The sequence below is a fragment of the Budorcas taxicolor genome, chromosome 22, assembly GCF_023091745.1.
Source record: "Budorcas taxicolor isolate Tak-1 chromosome 22, Takin1.1, whole genome shotgun sequence".
Classification (NCBI taxonomy): domain Eukaryota; kingdom Metazoa; phylum Chordata; class Mammalia; order Artiodactyla; family Bovidae; genus Budorcas; species Budorcas taxicolor.
Window position 1 is genome coordinate 22,410,250 of NC_068931.1, and position 19,417 is coordinate 22,429,666.

The window sequence follows — 19,417 nt, forward strand, 5'->3', positions numbered from 1 at the left end:
ATATGGACATTAACAGTGACTCTGGCAAGCGCTCAGAGGAAACGAAAAGCTCAGAAGCAGAATCCTCTGTCATCTTAGAGAATACATATATTGTCATGAACAGAATTTTGCTAGAAATAACGAGCATTAAAAATACTTCTGGTGGGGGCAAATTCTCTGGTGGTCCATCCGTTAGGACTTGGCACTTTCACAGCTGGGGCCTGGGGTTCAATCCCTGGTCTGGGAACTAAGATCTCACAAGCCATGTGGTGTGGCCAAAAAAAAAAAAAAAAAAAAACCCAAAACAAACAAAAACTTCTAGTGACATCTCAGAAATGAAGAAAACATTATTGGAAGCTGGAGAAAAAGGTGATACTGTTTATAAAGTAGCAGGAGCTTGACTGAATCATATTCTACTGTTGGACAGAAAATAAAACTTGTAAGTGATGAGCTTGGGTAGTTAACTGAGGATATTATCAAGCAAAAGGTGTAAAGTGTAGATGGATGATTTTCCCTTGCTGATTACAGTAAAAATCTGAGAGGAAAGAGATAAATCGTAAAGGAGTCAGTACTCAAAGAGCTTGTGTGCCACAACTAAGACCCGGTGCAGGTTGCTACCCGGCCCCCCCCAAAATACCAAAATTTTGTTCTTTGAAAATACCAACAAAAATTGGTATTTTTGTTAGTATATAGCTGGCCTTTACTAGATCAACTAAAGAAAAAAAGAGAGATTAACAAAAGCCAAGAAGAGGGGACATCACTACTAACCCTATAAATATTTCTCTCATAGCTCAGTCGGTAAAGAATCTGCCTGCAATGCAGGAGACCTGGGTTTGATTCCTGGGTTGGGAAGATCCGCTGGAGAAGGAAATGGCAATCTACTCCAGTATTCTTGCATGGAAAATCCCATGGACAGAGGAGCCTGGTGGGCTACAGTCCATGGTGTTGCAAGAGTCAGACACGACTTAGCAACAAAACCAAACCAGGGATTATTATAAACAACTTTATGCAAACACATTATACAACATAAGTGAAATGGACAAACTACTTAGAATTATATAAATTACTAAAACTGAAAAAGAAAAACAATAAATATATGAAAAGTAAAGAAATTGAGTTCATAATAAAAATTTTTCTAACAAGGAAAAGCACAGGCCTAGATACAAGTGAAATCTATCAAACAGTTTAAGAATATTGAACGTCGCATCCGAGTCTTTGGGACCCCATGGACTATACAGTCCACCCAATTCTCCAGGGCAGAATACTGGAGTGGGTAGTCTTTCCCTTCTCCAGGGGATATTCCCAACCCAGGGATCGAACCAGGGTCTCCTGCATTGCAGGTGGATTCTTTACCAGCTGAGCCATAAAGGAAACCCAAGAATACCAGAGTGGGTAGACTATCCCTTGTCCAGCAGATCTTCCCGACCCAGGAATTGAACTGGGGTCTCCTGCATTGCAGGTGGATTCTTTACCAACTGAGCTATCAGGGAAGTAAATATTAATCCTTCACAATCTCTCCCAGAAAATAAAAGGGGCCATTAATTACTCTGATACCAAAGTGAGACAAAGATATCACAGGAAAAGAAAACTACAGATGAATACCTCTAATAATATGGACACAAATATTCTCAATCAAATATGAGTAAATTAAATCCATCAATATATTAAAAATTTATACATCATGATCAAGTGGAATTTATCTTAGCAATACAAGGTTAGCTTAACATCCAAAAATAATGTATTTAGAGAGTTAAATACTTCACTCTCAATAATGTTCACCAATAATAGAATGTCTGAGTACTGGCATAATCACACAATATATTCTTACTAGAAATGAGAATGTACAGTGTACATCTACAGAAAGCAATATGAATTGCATACACAGTGTTGAATGAAGGCTGAATTAAGAGAGTGCATATCGAGTTCCATTTACATAAAGTACAAAAATAGGCAAGACTAACCTATCATGTTAAGGGTTTAGTGTATGTATGCTATGCTATTGCTCAGTCGTGTCTAACTCTTTGCAACCCCATGGACTGTAGCCTGCCAGGCTCCTCTGTCCATGGGGATTCTCTAGGCAAGAATACTGGAGTGTGTTGCCATGCCCTCCTCTAGGGTAGTTTCTATCTTTTAGGGCCAGAAGAGGGTAGTGGCTTGATGAGACTGCAGTAGGCACTTCTGAGGATGGATAATATTGTTTCTTCATCTGAGTGCTAGTAACACAGGTGTGTTCAGTTTGTGACAATCCAGTAAACAGTGCACTTATTTACTTCTAAAATGAGCATCACCTACTGCTACTACTTGGTTGGTCTACATTCACAGCATGACAACATAGACTAAATGTACCATCTTTTGTTATAGTGTTTCATCTTACTTCCTGAGACCTATCCAGTCTTATTCTCTCCCCATCAACTATTCCTCTATTCTTCTATCTTCAATTTTTCTCCCCACTCACTCTTTATTCTACAAATATAATTAGGTCTCTAATCTCCTTAGAAAACAAACTCCTTAAAATCCTGTTGCCTCGACCAACGAGTTTTCTATTTCCTTCCTGCATTATCACATTTCTTGAAAGGAATTATTATCTATTCTCAGGGCCTTACCATATACTTCTTAACCCCAGGCAAGGACATTCCATAGGTAACATCTCTTTGGCTCTTCTTCTGTCCTTTGCCTTAATTCTAGCATCATCTTAGCATCTTCTCCAGCTCTCTGTAGCATCTCCTGGTCACTTGTTCCCTCTCCTGAGAGCTCTCCTGGCTTTCATGATGTTTGAACTAGCTGGGCCCAGCTTCCCTGAGAAGCTCCTCTTCTCTACCAGCTCTACCCCTTCATTCCCTCAGATACTAGTATTTTATAATTCCTTGTTTCTTTTCCCACAAGATCTCCCTTGGTAATGTCTCTTCCCTATCTTTAGTCATATTTTCAGATATAAATCTTGCTAAGTTTACATTTTTAACCGCCTGTCCTTTTTCATCTCTTTTGTCCTTTAATCCTGTCTACAAAGCACTGTCAGATACTACCCCAGAATTACAATTCTGGCCATGTCACACGTAAATGGCTTGCACCGCTAACTAAATGCATTCCTGATTCCTTAGCAGGGCATTTGAAACTCTCCAAACCCGATCCCAACCCATCCCTTAGCCTAGGATCCAGCCAACCAAGATGCCGGGCTAATTCCCCAGCGGGCCCTGAGCTCCCCACCGCTGTGCTCTCGCTCCTGAAGCTCCCTACGTGGTAGGAAACACTGAACTCCTAAATCTCCATTTTACTCTGTCTGCGGCAAGGCTCAGCTTGAGTACCGCAGTCTTTGAGAAAATTAGTGACCTTCTACTGCTGAGTCCCGGATCCCCAAGCCCTTGCAGTCGACAGTGGGGTGGTTCTGCACTTTACACTCTCGCCACGCTGGGGTAAGACCCCTTCCCCTACTCTCGCCCTGTAGCTTCGAGAACTGTCCTTGCAGACAGCGTGTTCGCGGTGTGCGAATGTGATCTGGTCCTCTGCCCCAGATTTACAGATGGTCCGTTCTATTTTTATCTCCTTGATGCTACACTAAGCTCTATCGCTATTTCTATCTCTATTTTTCTCTTTCAGTCTCCAGTCAACCGTTTTCGATCTGGGGCTGTCCCCACCAGGTCCCACCCAGAGACCCCTCCTTCTCCCCGGTCCCCTTAATGGTTCTCTGAACCCCGCCGCGCGCCCGCCACAGAGCTGCAGTCCTCCCGGCGGCCTAGAGGGGCGTGCCGCCCCCTACTTCCGGCGCGCGCCGCCCGAGGTCATTCTGCCCTTCACCTGGGGTCAGTCTCTGCCGCCCGCGGAGCGAAGGGTGAGTGAGGCGGTGCGGCCCCCCCGGCCCCGGGTGCGTCCTAAACCGCCTTATGCGGCCTCGGCCTGCCTAGGCCCCAGGCAGAGCATGCGGTTCTACCAAGTGGCCGCCCCTCAACGGTACCGTCTGGCCGCCCGCCCTTCCGTCCGTCGGCGCATCCGTCGGTCGGTCCGTTCTTTCATGGGTTTGTCCGCTTGCGGTTCATCCACCCGCCTTTGCATCCCTGGACTCCGCGAGCACTAACCGAGCGCTTCCTGTGTGCCTGGCCGCTGACGGAGGAGTCACAGGGGCACAGATGGAATCCTTCCCTCCATTTCACTCGCCCAGAGTTCGTTCTTGTGTCCTGTCTCAGCCATCCTTCTTGACTTCCCCAGTCTAGGTTAAATTTATAGGTTAGATTTTTTTTTTTTTAAACCAGCCACTCTCAGAGCACTTCTACTCTCCCCCTTGTAGTTTTTTCACGATTAAATCAGGTAATTCCGTGCTCTTTTTTTTTAACATCTGCCTCTCCCTACTGTATTTCAGTCCCGGGTGGCTCAGTGGTAAGGGCTTCCCATGTGGAGCAGTGGTAAGGGCTCCATCTGCCAATGCATGAGGTGCAAGAGACGCTGGTTCCATCCCTGGGTTGGGAAGATCCCCTGGAGAAGGAAATCCCATGGATAGAGGAGCCTGGCGGGCTACAGTCCATGGGATGGGTGGGGGCGGGGCGGGGGGTGGCCACAGGAGTTGCAAAAGTCTGACACGACTTAGCAACTCAACAACCACAATGCAAGGACATTGTCTTGTTTATACCTCTTTCAGTGCCTAGCCCAGTGCCAGCACAAAGTAGGAACTCAATAAATGTTGTTAGAAAAATGTATGAAAACACAGGCTGTCCTCAAAAGTGCAGTTGGTTTAGTGGAGAAGGCAGATGTGAAAGGGCAGTTCAGCAGGGTACCGGTCTACGAGTATGGACTCGAGTCAGACCATTTGGTTTCAAAATCCAGACTACTTACTAGCCTTGAGACTGAGACAAAGTACAAAACTTCTCTGTTTTTCTTTTGTAAAACTAGAATATAGAGTGCTATAAAGATGAATGAAGACACTAGAACAGGTAGCTGATGCTTGACACTACAGTGAAAGCTCAGTTAGTGTTTTCTGTTACAGTTTAAGCAGACAAGGTAGATACTTTATACTGCAGCAAGCAGGAATGTCCAAAAGTGCCCTGGACTTCCTTGGGTTTCTTGGACTAAGAGCTACTTGAGACCAGGATTTCATCTCCCAGAGGTGCTTCTGGCCTGCAACTGGGTCCCTTAGACAACTCCAAAAACAGCTGACACTTAAATTCACACTTCTGGTCCAAAGGAATCGACTTTTATGCCCCTTGCTGACAAGGCTACTTTCTCATATTTCAGTTCAGTTCAGTTGCTCAATCGTGTCCGACTCTTTGCGACCCCATGAATCGCAGCACGCCAGGCCTCCCTGTCCATCACCATCTCCCGGAGTTCACTCAGACTCACGTCCATCGAGTCCATGATGCCATCCAGCCATCTCATCCTGGGTCATCCCCTTCTCTTCCTGCCCCCAATCTCTCCCAGCATCAGAGCCTTTTCCAATGAGTCAACTCTTTGCATGAGGTGGCCAAAGTACTGGAGCCTCAGCTTTAGCATCATTCCTTCTAAAGAAATCCCAGGGTTGATCTCCTTGCAGTCCAAGGGACCCTTAAGAGTCTTCTCCAACACCAGAGTTCAAACGCATCAATTCTTCGGCACTCAGCCTTCTTCACAGTCCAACTGTCACATCCATACATGACCACTGGAAAAACCATAGCCTTGACTAGGTGGAGCTTAGTCGGCAAAGTAATGTCTCTGCTTTTGAATATGCTATCTAGGTTGGTCATAACTTTCCTTCCAAGGAGTAAGCATCTTTTAATTTCATGGCTGCAGTCACCATCTGCAATGATTTTGCAGCCCAAAAAATTAAGTCTGACACTGTTTCTACTGTTTCCCCATCTGTTTGCCATGAAGTGATGGGACCAGATGCCATGATCTTTGTTTTCTGAATGTTGAGCTTTAAGCCAACTTTTTCACTCTCGTCTTTCACTTTCATCAAGAGGCTTTTTAGCGCCTCTTCACTTTCTGCCATAAGGGTGGTGTCATCTGCATATCTGAGGTTATTGATATTTCTCCTGGCAATCTTGATTCCAGCTTGTGTTTCTTCCAGTCCAGCATTTCTCATGATGTACTCTGCATATAAGTTAAATAAGCAGGGTGACAATATACAGCCTTGACGTACTCCTTTTCCTATTTGGAACCAGTCTGTTCCATGTCCAGTTCTAACTGTTGCTTCCTGACCTGCATACAGATTTCTCAAGAGGCAGGTCAGGTGGTCTGGTATTCCCATCTCTTTCAGAATTCTCCACAGTTTATTGTGATCCACACAGTCAAAGGCTTTGGCATAGTCAAAGCAGAAATAGATGTTTTTCTGGAACTCTCTTGCTTTTTCCATGATCCAGCGGACGTTGGCAATTTGATCTCTGGTTCCTCTGCCCAGAGCACTCCCTTGAATTACCTTCCGTAAATTCCCTGGTGGTTCAGTGCAAGGGGCATATTGGATCCCTGGTCAGGGAACTAAAACCCTGCATGCTGCACACAGCCGAAAAAACACAAAGAACAAAAGCCCAAAACAAAAGGAAAGGGGGAAAAAAAACCCCACCAGAATTCCTTTCTATGGGATAACTGGAGAATCAGGGGACATATGCTCTTTTTACTCACCACTCAGCAAGTTTCCCCAGTGAAGCCTATTCTGTAACCCATGCCTTCTGACGTGAAATTTGCGTTTCCCTTATCCACTATGTTGAGTGCTGTATGCACGATGTGTTGAGAATCTCCTCTGGGCCAAGTGTTTTAAAATGCAACTTTTATTATTATTTAGTTATGGGGCGGTCAACAGATCAGGAGATGATTGGTGAGAAAAGGTGGTTTGTTACAGGTCCCAAAAGAACAGGGGCATGCCTGGCCCACAGAGCCACTTGGGTAAGCACCAGGGTCAGTTAGGAGGTGATATGAGCAGAAAGTGGGCAGGAGCCTTTATTGTGTCTTGTGTGGCAAGAAACAGGGCAAGGTCATCAGGTTTAGGATTGGCTACTTTGAATAATTTCAAAGTAGGGACAGGGCTCTGAGGCATAGGGGTTGTCCCTGATTGTCTGATACCTGGTCCTGGGGTGATTAGGGCAGGGGAATGGTGGTCCTGGATGAGAAAGCCCCCTGGAGGAGGTGGTGGGTGTGTGGGGCTCTGGATTGGTTGCTTGGTATGTAAAAGGCATACCTGCAGGCAAGTTTGCTATCTCTTGAAATCTGCTAGCCCTGGAAAGGACAGTCCCTCCAGTGTTGACAAGGCCCTAGGTGTCAAAGCATCAGAATTTAAAAAATGCTTAATATACCAAGCAAAACTAAATGTTTATGTTATTCCAATTCCTGTAATAACTCTGATGAAAGCATTGTTGACTCCATTTTTAATGGAGAAGAAATGGAATCTCAGAAAGGTTTAGCTGGCGACTAATATCATAGCTTGTAAGAGGCTGCATTATGATTCCACATTGTGGGGTCACCTGATTCCAAAGCTGGTGCTTTTCCTGTGAGCTAAGTTATCTCCTTGCAGTATGAAAAATGGGGACTTTTTCAGATCTAGTTAGGCATTTAACAATGTTGACCACTGCCTGTTTTAAACTCTCCTTTCTTAACTGTAGTGACACTCTTTCTTTTATATATGTAACGCCTACTATGTACCACACATTGGACTGGGTGATGGAGACACAGTTCAGTTCAGTTCAGTCGCTCAGTTGTGTCCGACTCTTTGTGACCCCATGAATCGCAGCACGCCAGGCCTCCCTGTCCATCACCATCTCCCGGAGTTCACTCAGACTTACGTCCATCGAGTCCGTGATGCCATGGGGAGCAAAAATCTTGATGTGGCTTATAATCTCATTGTGGAGGATGATAGGTATTGCTTGAGCTTCCTCGGTGGCTCAGCAGTAAAGAATCCACTTGCAGTGAAGGAAATGCAGGAGATGCCACTTCAATCCCTGGATCTGGAAGATCCCCTAAAGGAGGGCATAGCAAAGGAGGCTGGCAGGATACAGTCCACGGGGTCGCAAAGAGTTGGACATGGCTGAAGCAACTGAGCACACATGCATGGGTATTACTCAAATAACCCACTGAAGTATCAGTTCAGTTCAGTCCCTAGTCATGTCCGACTCTTTGCACCCCCACGGACTGCAAGACACCAAGCTTCCTGTCCATCACCAACTCCCAGAGCTTGCTCAAACTCACGTCCATTGAGTCGGTGATGCCATGCAATCATCTCATCCTCTGTTATTCTCTTCTCCTGCCTTCAATCTTTCCCAGCATCAGGGTCTTTTCAAATGAATCAGTTCTTTGAATCAAGTGGCCAAAGTATTGGAGTTTCAGCTTTAGCATCAGTCCTTCCAATGCACACCCAGGACTGATCTCCTTTAGGATGGACTGGTTGGATCTCTTTGCAGTCCAAGAGACTCTCAAGAGTCTTCTCCAACACCACAGTTCAAAAGCATCAGTTCTTAGGTGCTCAGCTTTCTTCACAGTCCAACTCTCACATCCATACATGACCACTGGAAAAACCATAGCCTTGACTATGGACCTTTGTTGGCAAAGTAATGTCTCTGCTTTTCAATATGCTGTCTACGTTGGTCATATCTTTCCTTCCAAGGAGTAAGCGTCTTTTAATTTCATGGCTGCAATCACCATCTGCAGTGATTTTGGAGCCCCCCAAAATAAAGTCTGACACTGTATCCACTGTTTCCCCATCTATTTCCCATGAAGTGATGGGACCAGATGCCATGATCTTTGTTTTCTGAATGTTGAGCTTTAAGCCAACTTTTTCACTCTCCTCTTTCACTTTCATCAAGAGGCTTTTTAGTTCCTCTTCACTTTCTGCCATAAGGGTGGTGTTATCTGAGGTTATTGATATTTCTCCCGGCAGTCTTGATTCCAGCTTGTACTTTTTCCAGCCCAGCATTTCTCATGATGTACTCTGCATAGAAGTTAAATAAGCAGAGTGACAGTATATGGCCTTGATGTACTCCTTTTCTAATTCAGAACCAGTCTGTTGTTTCATGTCCAATTCTACCTGTTGCTTCTTGACCTGCAGACAGATTTCTCTGGAGGTAGGTCAAATGGTCTGGTATTCCCATCTCTTTAAGAATTTTCCACTGTTTGTTGAGATCCACATAGTCAAAAGCTTTGGCATAGTCAAAGAAGCAGGAATAGATGTTTTTCTGGAATTCTCTTGCTTTTTCTGTGATCCAGCTGATGTTGGCAATTTGATCTCTGCTTCCTCTGCCTTTTCTAAATCCAGCTTGAACATCTGGAATTTCTTGGTTCACATACTGTTGAAGCCTAGCCTCGAGAATTTTGAGCATTACTTTGCTAGCATGTAAGATGAGTGCAATTGTGCGTTAGTTTGAACATTCTTTGGGATTTGAATGAAAACTGACCTTTCCAGTCCTGTGGCCACTGCTGAGTTTTCCAAATTTGCTGGCATATTGAGTGCAGCACTTTCACAGCAGCATCTTTTAGGATTTGAAAGAGCTCAGCTGGAATTCCATCTTTGCATTCCAACTTTGCATTCCAGGATATCTGACTCTAGGTGAGTGATCACATCATCATGGTTATCTGGGTCATTAAGATCTTTCTCTTATAGTTCTTCTGTGTATTCTTGCCACCTCTTCTTAATATCTTCTGCTTCTGTTAGGTCCATAACATTTCTGTCCTTTATTGTGCCCATCTTTGCATGAAATGTTCCCTTGGTATCTCTAATTTTCTTGACGTTTCTAGTCTTTCCCATTCTATTGTTTTCCTCTATTTCTTTATATTGGTTACTTAGGAAGGCTATCTTATCTCTCCTTGTTATTCTTTGGAACTCTGCATTCAGATGGGCATATCTTTCATTTTCTTCTTTGCTTTTTGCTTCTCTTCTTTTCTAAGCTATTTATAAGGCCTCTTCAAGCAACCATTTTGCCTTTTTGCATTTTGTTTTTCTTGATCACTGTCTCCTGTACAGTGTCACAAACCTCTGTCCATAGTTCTTCAGGCACTCTATCAGATCTAATCCTTGAATCTATTTGCCACTTCCACTGTATAATTGTAAAGGATTTGATTTAGGTCATACCTGAATGGTCTAGTGGTTTTCCCTACTTTCTTCAATTTAAGTCTGAATTTGGCAATAAGGAGTTCATCATGTGAACCACAGTCAGCTCCTGGTCTTGTTTCTGCTGACTGTATAGAGCCATCTTTGGCTGTGAAGAATATAATCAATCTGATTTCAGTATTGACCATCTGGTGATGTCCATGTGTAGAATCATTTCTTGTGTTGTTGGAAGAGGGTGTTTGCTAAGACCAGTGTGTTCTCTTGGCAAAACTCTGTTAGCCTTTGCCCTGCTTCATTTTGTACTCCAAGGCGAAACTTGCCTGTTACTCCAGGTATCTCTTGATTTTGTATTCCAGTCCCCTATGATGAAAAGGACATTTTTTTTTTCTTGTTTGGTTGGTTCTAGAAGGTTTTGTAGGTCTTCATAGAACTGTTCAACTTCAGCTTCTTTGGCATTAGTGGCTGGGTCATAGACTTGGATAACTGTGATATTGAATGGTTTACCTTAGAAATGAGCAGAGATCATTCTGTCATTTTTGAGATTGCACTCAAGTACTGCATTTTGGATTCCTGTTAACTAGGAGGGCTACTCCATTTCTTCTAAGGGATTCTTGCCCACAGTAGTAGATGTAATGGTCATCTGAATTAAATTCTCCCATTCTGGTCCCTTTTAGTTCACTGATTCCTAAAATGGCGATATTCACTCTTGCTGTCTCCGCTTTGACAGCTTCCAGTTTACCTTGATTCATGGACCTAACATTCCAGGTTCCTATGCAGTATTGTTCTTACAGCATCGGACTTTACTTCCATCACCAGTCACATCCACAACTGGGTGGTGTTTTTGCTTTGGCTCAGCCTCTTCTTTCTGGAGCTATTTCTCCACTTTTCTCCAGTATCATATTGGACACCTACTGACCTAGGGAGGTCATCTGTCAGTGTCAAATCTTTTTGCCTTTTCATTCTGTTCATGGGGTTCTCATGGCAAGAATACTGAAGTGGTTTGCCATTCCCTTCTTCAGTGGACCATGTTTTGTCAGAACTCTGTTCCATGACCCGTCCATCTTGGGTGGCCCTGCATGGCATGGCTCATAGTTTCATTGAGTTAGACTAGGCTGTGATCCATGTGATCAGTTTGGTTAGTTTTCTGTGATGTGGTTTTCATTTTGTGTGCCCTCTGATGGATATGGATAAGAGGATTGTGGAAGCTTCTTGATGGGAGGGACTGGCTGTGGGGAAATCAGGGTTTTGCTCTGATGGGCAGAGCCATGCTATTTGTAAGGCCTTTATGGAAATCTTTAATCTAATCTTTGTTCATGGTTAGGGCTGTATATCGTGATCCACAAAGTCAAAGGCTTTGGCATAGTCAATAAAGCAGAAATAGATGTTTTTCTGGAACTCTCTCGCTTTTTCCATGATCCAGTGGATATTGGCAATTTGATCTCTGGTTCCTCTGCCTTTTCTAAAACCAGCTTGAACATCAGGAAGTGCACGGTTCACGTATTGCTGAAGCCTGGCTTGGAGAATATTGAGCATTAATTTACTAGTGCGTGAGATGAGTGCAATTGTGTGGTAGTTTGAGCATTCTTTGGCATTGCCTTTCTTTGGGATTGGAATGAAAACTGACCTTTTCCAGTCCTGTGGCCACTGCTGAGTTTTCCAAATTTGCTGGCATATTGAGTGCAGCACTTTCACAGCATCATCTTCCAGGATTTGAAACAGCTCAACTGGAATGCCATCACCTCCACTAGCTTTGGTTGTAGTGATGCTTCCTAAGGCCCACTTGACTTCCCATTCCAGGATGTCTGGCTCTAGGTGAGTGATCACACCATCATGATTATCTGGGTCGTGAAGATCTTTTTTGTATAATTTTTCTGTGTATTCTTGCCACCTCTTCTTAATATCTTCTGCTTCTGTTAGGTCCATACCATTTCTGTCCTTTATCGAGCCCATCTTTGCATGAAATGTTCCCTTGGTTCTCTAATTTTCTTGAAGAGATCTCTAGTCTTTCCCATTCTGTTGTTTTCCTCTATTTCTTTGCATTTATCACTGAGGAAGGCTTTCTGATCTCTCCTTGCTATTCTTTGGAACTCTGCATTCAGACGCTTATATCTTTCCTTTTCTCCTTTGCTTTTCGCTTCTCTTCTTTTCACAGCTATTTGTAAGGCCTCCCCAGACAGCCAGTTTGCTTTTTTGCATTTCTTTTCCATGGGGATGGTCTTGATTCCCGTCTCCTGTACAATGTCACCAACCTCTGTCCATAGTTCATCAGGCATTCTATCTATCAGATCTAGTCCCTTAAATCTATTTCTCACTTCCACTGTATAATCATAAGGGATTTGATTTAGGTCATACCTGAATGGTCTGGTGGTTTTCCCTACTTTCTTCAATTTGAGTTTGAATTTGGCAATAAGGAGTTTATGATCTAAGCCATAGTCAGCTCCTGGTCTTGCTTTTGCTGACTGTATAGAGCTTCTCCATTTTTGGCTGCAAAGAGTATACTCAATCTGATTTCAGTGTTGACCATCTGGTGATGTCCATGTGTAGAGTCTTCTCTTGTGTTGTTGGAAGAGGGTGTTTGCTATGACCAGTGTGTTCTCTTGGCAAAACTCTATTAGCCTTTGCCCTGCTTCATCCCGTATTCCAAGGCCAAATTTGCCTGTCACGCCAGGTGTTTCTTGACTTCCTACTTTTGCATTCCAGTCCCCTGTAATGAAAAGGACATCTTTTTTGGGTGTTAGTTGTAAAAGGTCTTGTAGGTCTTCATAGAACCATTCAGCTTCTTCCGTGTTACTGGTTGGGACATAGACTTGGATTATTGTGATACTGAATGGTTTGCCTTGGGAACAAACAGAGATCATTCTGTCATTTTTGAGATTGCATCCAAGTACTGCATTTTGGACTCTTTTGTTGACCATGATGGCTACTCCATTTCTTCTAAGGGATTCTTGCCCACAGTAGTAGATATAATGATCATCTGAGTTAAATTCACCCATTCCAGTCCATTTTAGTTTGCTGATTCATAGAATGTCGACGTTCACTCTTGCCATCTCCTGTTTGACCACTTCCAATTTACCCTGATTCATGGACCTGACATTCCAGGTTCCTATGCAATATTGCTCTTTATAGCATCAGACCTTGCTTCTATCACCAGTCACATCCACAACTGGGTATTGTTTTTGCTTTGGCTCCATCCCTTCATTCTTTCTGGAGTTATTTCTCCACTGATCTCCAGTAGCATATTGGGCACCTACCGACCTGCGGAGTTCCTCTTTCAGTATCCTATCATTTTGCCTTTTTATACTGTTATGGGGTTCTCGAGGCAAGAATACTGAAGTGGTTTGCCATTCCCTTCTCCAGTGGACCACATTCTGTCAGACTTCTCCACCGTGACCCGCCCATCTTGGGTGGCCCCACATGGCATGGTTTAGTTTCATTGAGTTAGACAAGGCTGTGGTCTGTGTGATTAGATTGACTAGTTTTCTGTGATTATGGTTTCAGTGTACTAAACTAGGAGTCCTTGAAAACAGACCTTCGTACTCTGAGAATACTGATCAGTACAATGCCTAGCATAGAGCTCAAGTATTGTTGAGATAATGAATGAAGGAATCCATTCCTCTTTTCTTTGTGTTGTCTCAGAACCTTGTGATTTAAGGTCAAGAATAAACCTTCCTTTTATGTACATCACCGTGGCCATTCTCCATGACCTTTCTTTAACAGTTTCACCCTCATTCTTAATTTAGTGTCAACCTAGATTGTCCTGGGCATTAACCCATTCTGTAATTTTAAAAAGCCAGTGCATCAGAGTTGGCTATTCCTAGGTTCATGTCTTGACTTTGCTGTATACCAGTTTGGGACCTTGGGCAAATTACTTGGCTTTTGAGAACCTCAGTTTCCTCATCTGTAAAGTGGGGATGATAATGCATACCTGTTACTGTTATTTATACTTTCTAATAAAATTGTATTTGTAAAATGCCTGGCCCAAGGTAGGTTTATTAAGTGCAGATTCTCTTCTTTGGGGAGTTGTTGTTTAGTCGTATCCAACTCTTTTGTGACCCCATGGATTGTAGCCCGCCAGGCTCCTCTGTCTGTGGGATTTCCCAGGCAAGAATAAATGGAATGGGTTGCTATTTTCTTCTCCAGAGGATTTTCCCAACCCAAGGATTGAACCCAGGTCTTCTGCATTGGCAGGCAGATTCTTTACCACTGAGTCACTCAGGAAGCCCCACTTTGGGGAGACCCCATGGCTTAATAGAAAGAGCTAATAAATACTCTGGTTGCTGAGCACAGTTGTGCTGCTTACTGGTTTGTGTGTCTTGGGTCCCTTTATGATTCTCAGCAGCCTCATTTGGAAAATGGGCACAATTATGATTGTCCTTGCAGAATTCTTAGGGAAGTTAAATTATGTTGAGTATCTAGCAGGTGCTTGGCATCTAGTAGGTGCTCAGTAAAATGGTGCTTGTTATTCTGAGGAGTAATAACACACTAGAGTGTTTTTCCTGCTTTCCATGATCTATGAGCACTACTTACTGTCTCCAATGTTGTCTCTAACATGGTCACCAAAAGTTGAATTTATTTCAGTGATACTTAACATTTTCTGTTTCACATCCTAGAAAAATCCTGAATCATCTATGAATGGATCATTTATACGAAAGCTCCCTTCTCGTCAGTTTTCTTTACAGTGCTATGCTCTGTGGCACCTGGTCTTCAAATAGCTGAATTTATATTCTAAACACATTTTTTCCCCCTGTGTGACATTAGCATCGTCCATCTCAGGAGCTCCCTGGAGCATCAAGAACTCAGAAGAAATCTTGTTAGACACAGACCTCCATCTTTCCACCACTTCGGCTAGGCAGCCTCTTGAGGTTGTCTCTGCCCAGAATGGCAGGGAAGTCTACAGCCTTGGTCTACTGTGCTCCAAAAGGGCAGGAAAGACTCACGGTGGTGAAGGTTGAAGAGGAAAACTGTGTTTGGGGGCAGGACTTTGACTGTCAGGGAAATGCCTGTAGCCAGGAGGGCTTCCGCCAGCGGTTCAGGCAGTTTGGCTACTCTGACTCCGCGGGGCCCCGGGAGGCGCTGGGCCGACTCCGTGAGCTTTGCTGTCAGTGGCTGAGGCCCGAGGTCCTCAGCAAGGAGCAGATCCTGGAGCTGCTGGTGCTGGAGCAGTTCCTGGCCATCCTGCCTGAGGAGCTGCAGGGCTTGTTCCGAGAGAACCGACCAGAGAGTGGAGAGGACGCCGTGGAGATGTTGGAGGAGCTGGAGAAGGAGCTCGATGAGCCAAGACAACAGGTAAGGAGGTGTTTTGTTGGCTTGTTTAACTGTTTGTAGGTTAATGAGAAAGCCATTCTGAGTGACTTGCCTGGGCTACCAGAGAATGATAAAGATTTTTGCCTTTTGGCTTATTATTAGTCTATTAGGATCAAGTCACTAGAGCTATTAGCCTTCTTGTTCTCTACCTAATCATTTGTTTGAGTTTCTGACTCTGGCTGGCCTGCCCTTTTATTCTAGGGGTTTTCCTCTTGTAGGTCCTCAGAATCATAGTGTTGGTACTTGATTACTCCTAGGACACAGCTCATGGCCAGGGAATGACCTGGAAGGAAATGACATCTGTGGGAGCACTGAAGTCACTGAGTATCCAGCTCCAGCCCTTGGAAAAGCGAGGCAAGAATGAGACTCAGGAGTGCCAGGCTTTCTGTGAGAGAGGTGAGGGGCCACAGTCCATGTGGGGTTGAGGATGGAGGTGAAGGTGTAAATGTGTGGCATGGGGCATTTTCTTAATGACTGCTGCTTGTGACTGTCATTAAATGTTGTGGAAAAGCCCCCTTACCTAGAAATACTCTTCCTTTGGCTCTGCCTAGAATCTGAAATTCCAACATGGTTTCTAATTCTGGGTTAAAAATTAAGGTCTCAGCACTTCCCAGGTGGTCCAGTGGTGAAGAATTCGTCTGCCAGTGCTGAGGACACGGGTTCCATCCTTGGTCAGGGAAGATGCCACCTGCCTCAACTAAACCCGTCTGCCACAACTACTGCAGCCCGTGCTCCACCACATGAGACCCACCCCAGTAAGAAGCCTGTGCACTGCGACTGGAGAGTAGCTCCCTCTCACGGCAACTAGAGAAAGCCTACATACAACAGCGAAGACCCAGCATAATAAAAAACAATTAAAATTACTTTTAAAAAAACTAAAAAAGAAACTTAGAAAGAATTAAGGTCTCTAATAGAATTCTCTAATAATACCCATAATATTCAAAGACTAGTATTCTGGTTTTTTAATATTATGGTCCTACTGTCAAGGCAATCCCTAAGATGAAGATGAATAATGTATCAGTAAGAGAAATTACATGGTAGCTTTAACAGGGAAAGTTTAGCATTAAGAATTATTAACTATGACAGGGGATTAATTACGAATTAGTTTTTAAAATCCCCAGTAAGTATACAGAAATAACACATGTAGGGAGTCTCCAGGATTGAGGTAGAGCACCCCAGAAAGGAACCAGTCTGCAAGAGGGTGCCACATCCTCTCCCTCCCCTGGCAGAGGTGAGGTCCAGACCTTGTTGAAGAGGGCACAGCTGTGGCCCGCTGAGATGTTCCCAGAAGTGCTTGCTGGCAGGCTTGCTGGGACACTGCTCTTTGGGGTTTGAGGACAGCCATTCATGGCCTGGGGGAGAGTGTTGTGTTCTAGGGGGCAGAATTCACTGAGAAGCCACCCTTTTGAGTGCCAGGAGCCCCCCATGGGGAGGTGCCATGACACGGAACTTGCTGGAAAGCCACCCTGAGGGATGGTGCCCTGCACATTGCAGGGAAACAGAGAGAGCACACCAGAACCAGGAAGGGAAGCCCCTTCCTCCTCCAGTGTCTGTTTGGCCCCCTCTACTGTTAAAGCTCACATCGTGTCAGTTGGCCCGGGAGAAGTGTGTCACAGGCAGGGCATCGAAAGGTGGGTTTGAAGCTGACCAGGGGGCTTTGATTATGTTACTGGCAAAGGCGTCCCTATGGGCAGCACATACATCAGGCTTATTAACTTGTTTTCATAAATAAGTTTGTTACACCTACCTACTCTTCTGATTTCATCTTTACCAAATAATCTTATTAAGTTCCCATGAAACTTAGCTATAATAAAAAAGTACATTAGTCTAGTCTGGTCTGTGTGACAGTTACATTACTCATTCATTCTTATTGTGGTTTTCCTGCTCAGTTTCATGAGCTTGGCTAATGAGAGTTGACCCCAAGAGGTAAATCTATTCATTGTATGATGATAAGGTTAGGTTTATGAGGCCACAAGGTCAAGGGCTAGCTCTCAGATTTTGGCAGTTCACCAAAGGAACTCATGCATCTATACATTGAAACCTGAGAAACTCCCTTCCAGCTCCCCTGACACATCATTTGCCAAGTGAACCATCTTCTGCATCCAGTAGGAACTACATTCAAGTGGATTTTAATAATCATCTCCTCGAGTCCTCTGCCTTAAAGGAGGTAAATATCTAAATTAGTTAGAATAGATTATTTCTATTTTAAGGTCTTGAGGAATGAGACTGTCCTGTAATTTTTAAAGTCCTTCTTGGTTTTTTCATTCTGATATTTGTTGTGGGCTGAATTATGCCCCCCTGCCCCCAATTTCTGTGTTGAAACCTTAGCCTCCAGTACCTCAGAATATGACTGTGTTTGAGATAGAGCCTTTAAAGTAGTAAATAAGTTAACATGGGATTGTTAGGGTGATCTCTAATCCAATATGATGATGTCCTTAAAAGAAGAGGTAATTGGGACATAACACAAATTGAGGGACAACCATATAAGGACACAGTGGAAAGAAAGCCACTACAAGCCATGGAGAGGTAGACCTGGGGGGGAAAAAACCTGTCAACACATTGATTTTGGACTTCCAACCTCCAGAATTGTGCGAAAGTAAATTTCTATTGTTTAAGCCATCCAGTGTATGGTATTGTGTTATGGCAGGCAGACCAGCCAACTAAAACAATCTTAAACTTCTTCTCTGGGTCGATATAAACTACTTCCAACTTTAATTCCATTTTATTTTATTTGTTCAGCAGAGTCCTCATAAAACAACCTATTCTTGAAGGCAGTGAGTACACCTCCCTTTAACTTTGTTTTAACTAAGTGTCTCACTGCCTCTGACTCTGTGTTCCATCTTTCTGGTCATTCCCCTGGACATGCTTCAGGTTCTCCACATTCATCTGAACTACAGGGACAAAAAAATAAAATACCCTAATGAAGATCTGATTAATTTATAAGGTAGATTCACACCCCTCTTATGTGTTGCAGTTCACATCTTTTTATTGTTTGCTCTTTCACAGTGGTATTACATTGTTGACTCAATCAACTTATAGCTACAATGATTCCATCTTCCAGCCTTCCTCATCCTCCGTTTATGCCTGGTCCCTAAGTATATGGCCTTGAATGGCCTTTACTGGATTCCCGATGAATCTCATTATGCTGATCTCTTTTTCAGTCATGAGGGTTTCACCTCCACTTCTGAAGGATTAATGTGGATCATTTCACATCTTTTACCTAGGTCCTGAGGTACATTGGAGAAATCCACTCTGCCAGGATTGTTAGAGTCATCACGTCATTTTTACAACCTTACACCCTCATTATATAATATAATTTTCCTGTAGCTTCTTCACTAGCCTAATAGTATGTCTTGCAAGAAGAAAAATCTGAGTTGGAGATTTGAGTGCAGGTGGTTTGCTGAGAACATGCTCTTCAGGAGAACTCTGGATGGAATGAGAGAGGTAGGGTTAGAAAGGAGGTAGGGTTAGGAAGGGGCAAGATCAAGAAACATAGCCTTGGCTTAATCCATGTGGTGGGGCTTTGGAGGGATCCCCCTGGAGCATAATTGTACTGCGGAGTTGTCCCTTCTTGAGTTGGGGTAGAGGGTGGTGAGGGTGGAGTAATTTCCTAGGCCGGGTGGCTTTCATCTGCCAGGGAAAGTCTCCAGAGAAAGGGACAGCTGTAGGTCATTAGGAGCCAACAGTTGCAGCAGCTGAGGGAAGGAGGCACCATACTGGTGAAGGTGATTTGGTGGGCAATGGAGCATCATCTTTATAGTGTTCAGTTCAGTCACTCAGTCGTGTCCACCTCTTTGCGACCCCATGAATCGCAGCACACCAGGCCTCCCTGTTCATCACCATCTCCCAGAGTTCACTCAAACTCGCGTCCATCGAGTCCATGATGCCATCCAGCCATCTCATCCTCGGTCGTCCGCTTCTCCTCCTGCCACCGCCCCCCGCAATCCCTCCCAGCATCAGAGTCTTTTGCAATGAGTCAACTCTTCGCATGAGGTGGCCAAAGTACTGGAGTTTCAGCTTTAGCATCATTCCTTCCAAAGAACACCCAGGACTGATCTTCAGAATGGACTGGTTGGATCTCCTTGCAGTCCAAGGGACTCTCAAGAGTCTTCTCCAACACCACAGTTCAAAGGCATCAATTCT

The 19,417-nt window shown here is 44.1% G+C and overlaps 1 protein-coding gene across 1 annotated transcript in view; it reads left to right on the forward strand.

Moving 5' to 3' along the window:
* Positions 1 to 19,417, forward strand: part of ZSCAN30 (zinc finger and SCAN domain containing 30) — a 41,257-nt gene that overhangs the window by 17,792 nt on the left and 4,048 nt on the right. Inside the window, exons 2-3 of the mRNA XM_052660490.1 lie at positions 14,729 to 15,256; positions 15,532 to 15,670. Coding sequence (XP_052516450.1) covers positions 14,849 to 15,256; positions 15,532 to 15,670 — 547 coding nt within the window. The 5' untranslated portion in view covers positions 14,729 to 14,848. The remainder of the gene's footprint in view (positions 1 to 14,728; positions 15,257 to 15,531; positions 15,671 to 19,417) is intronic.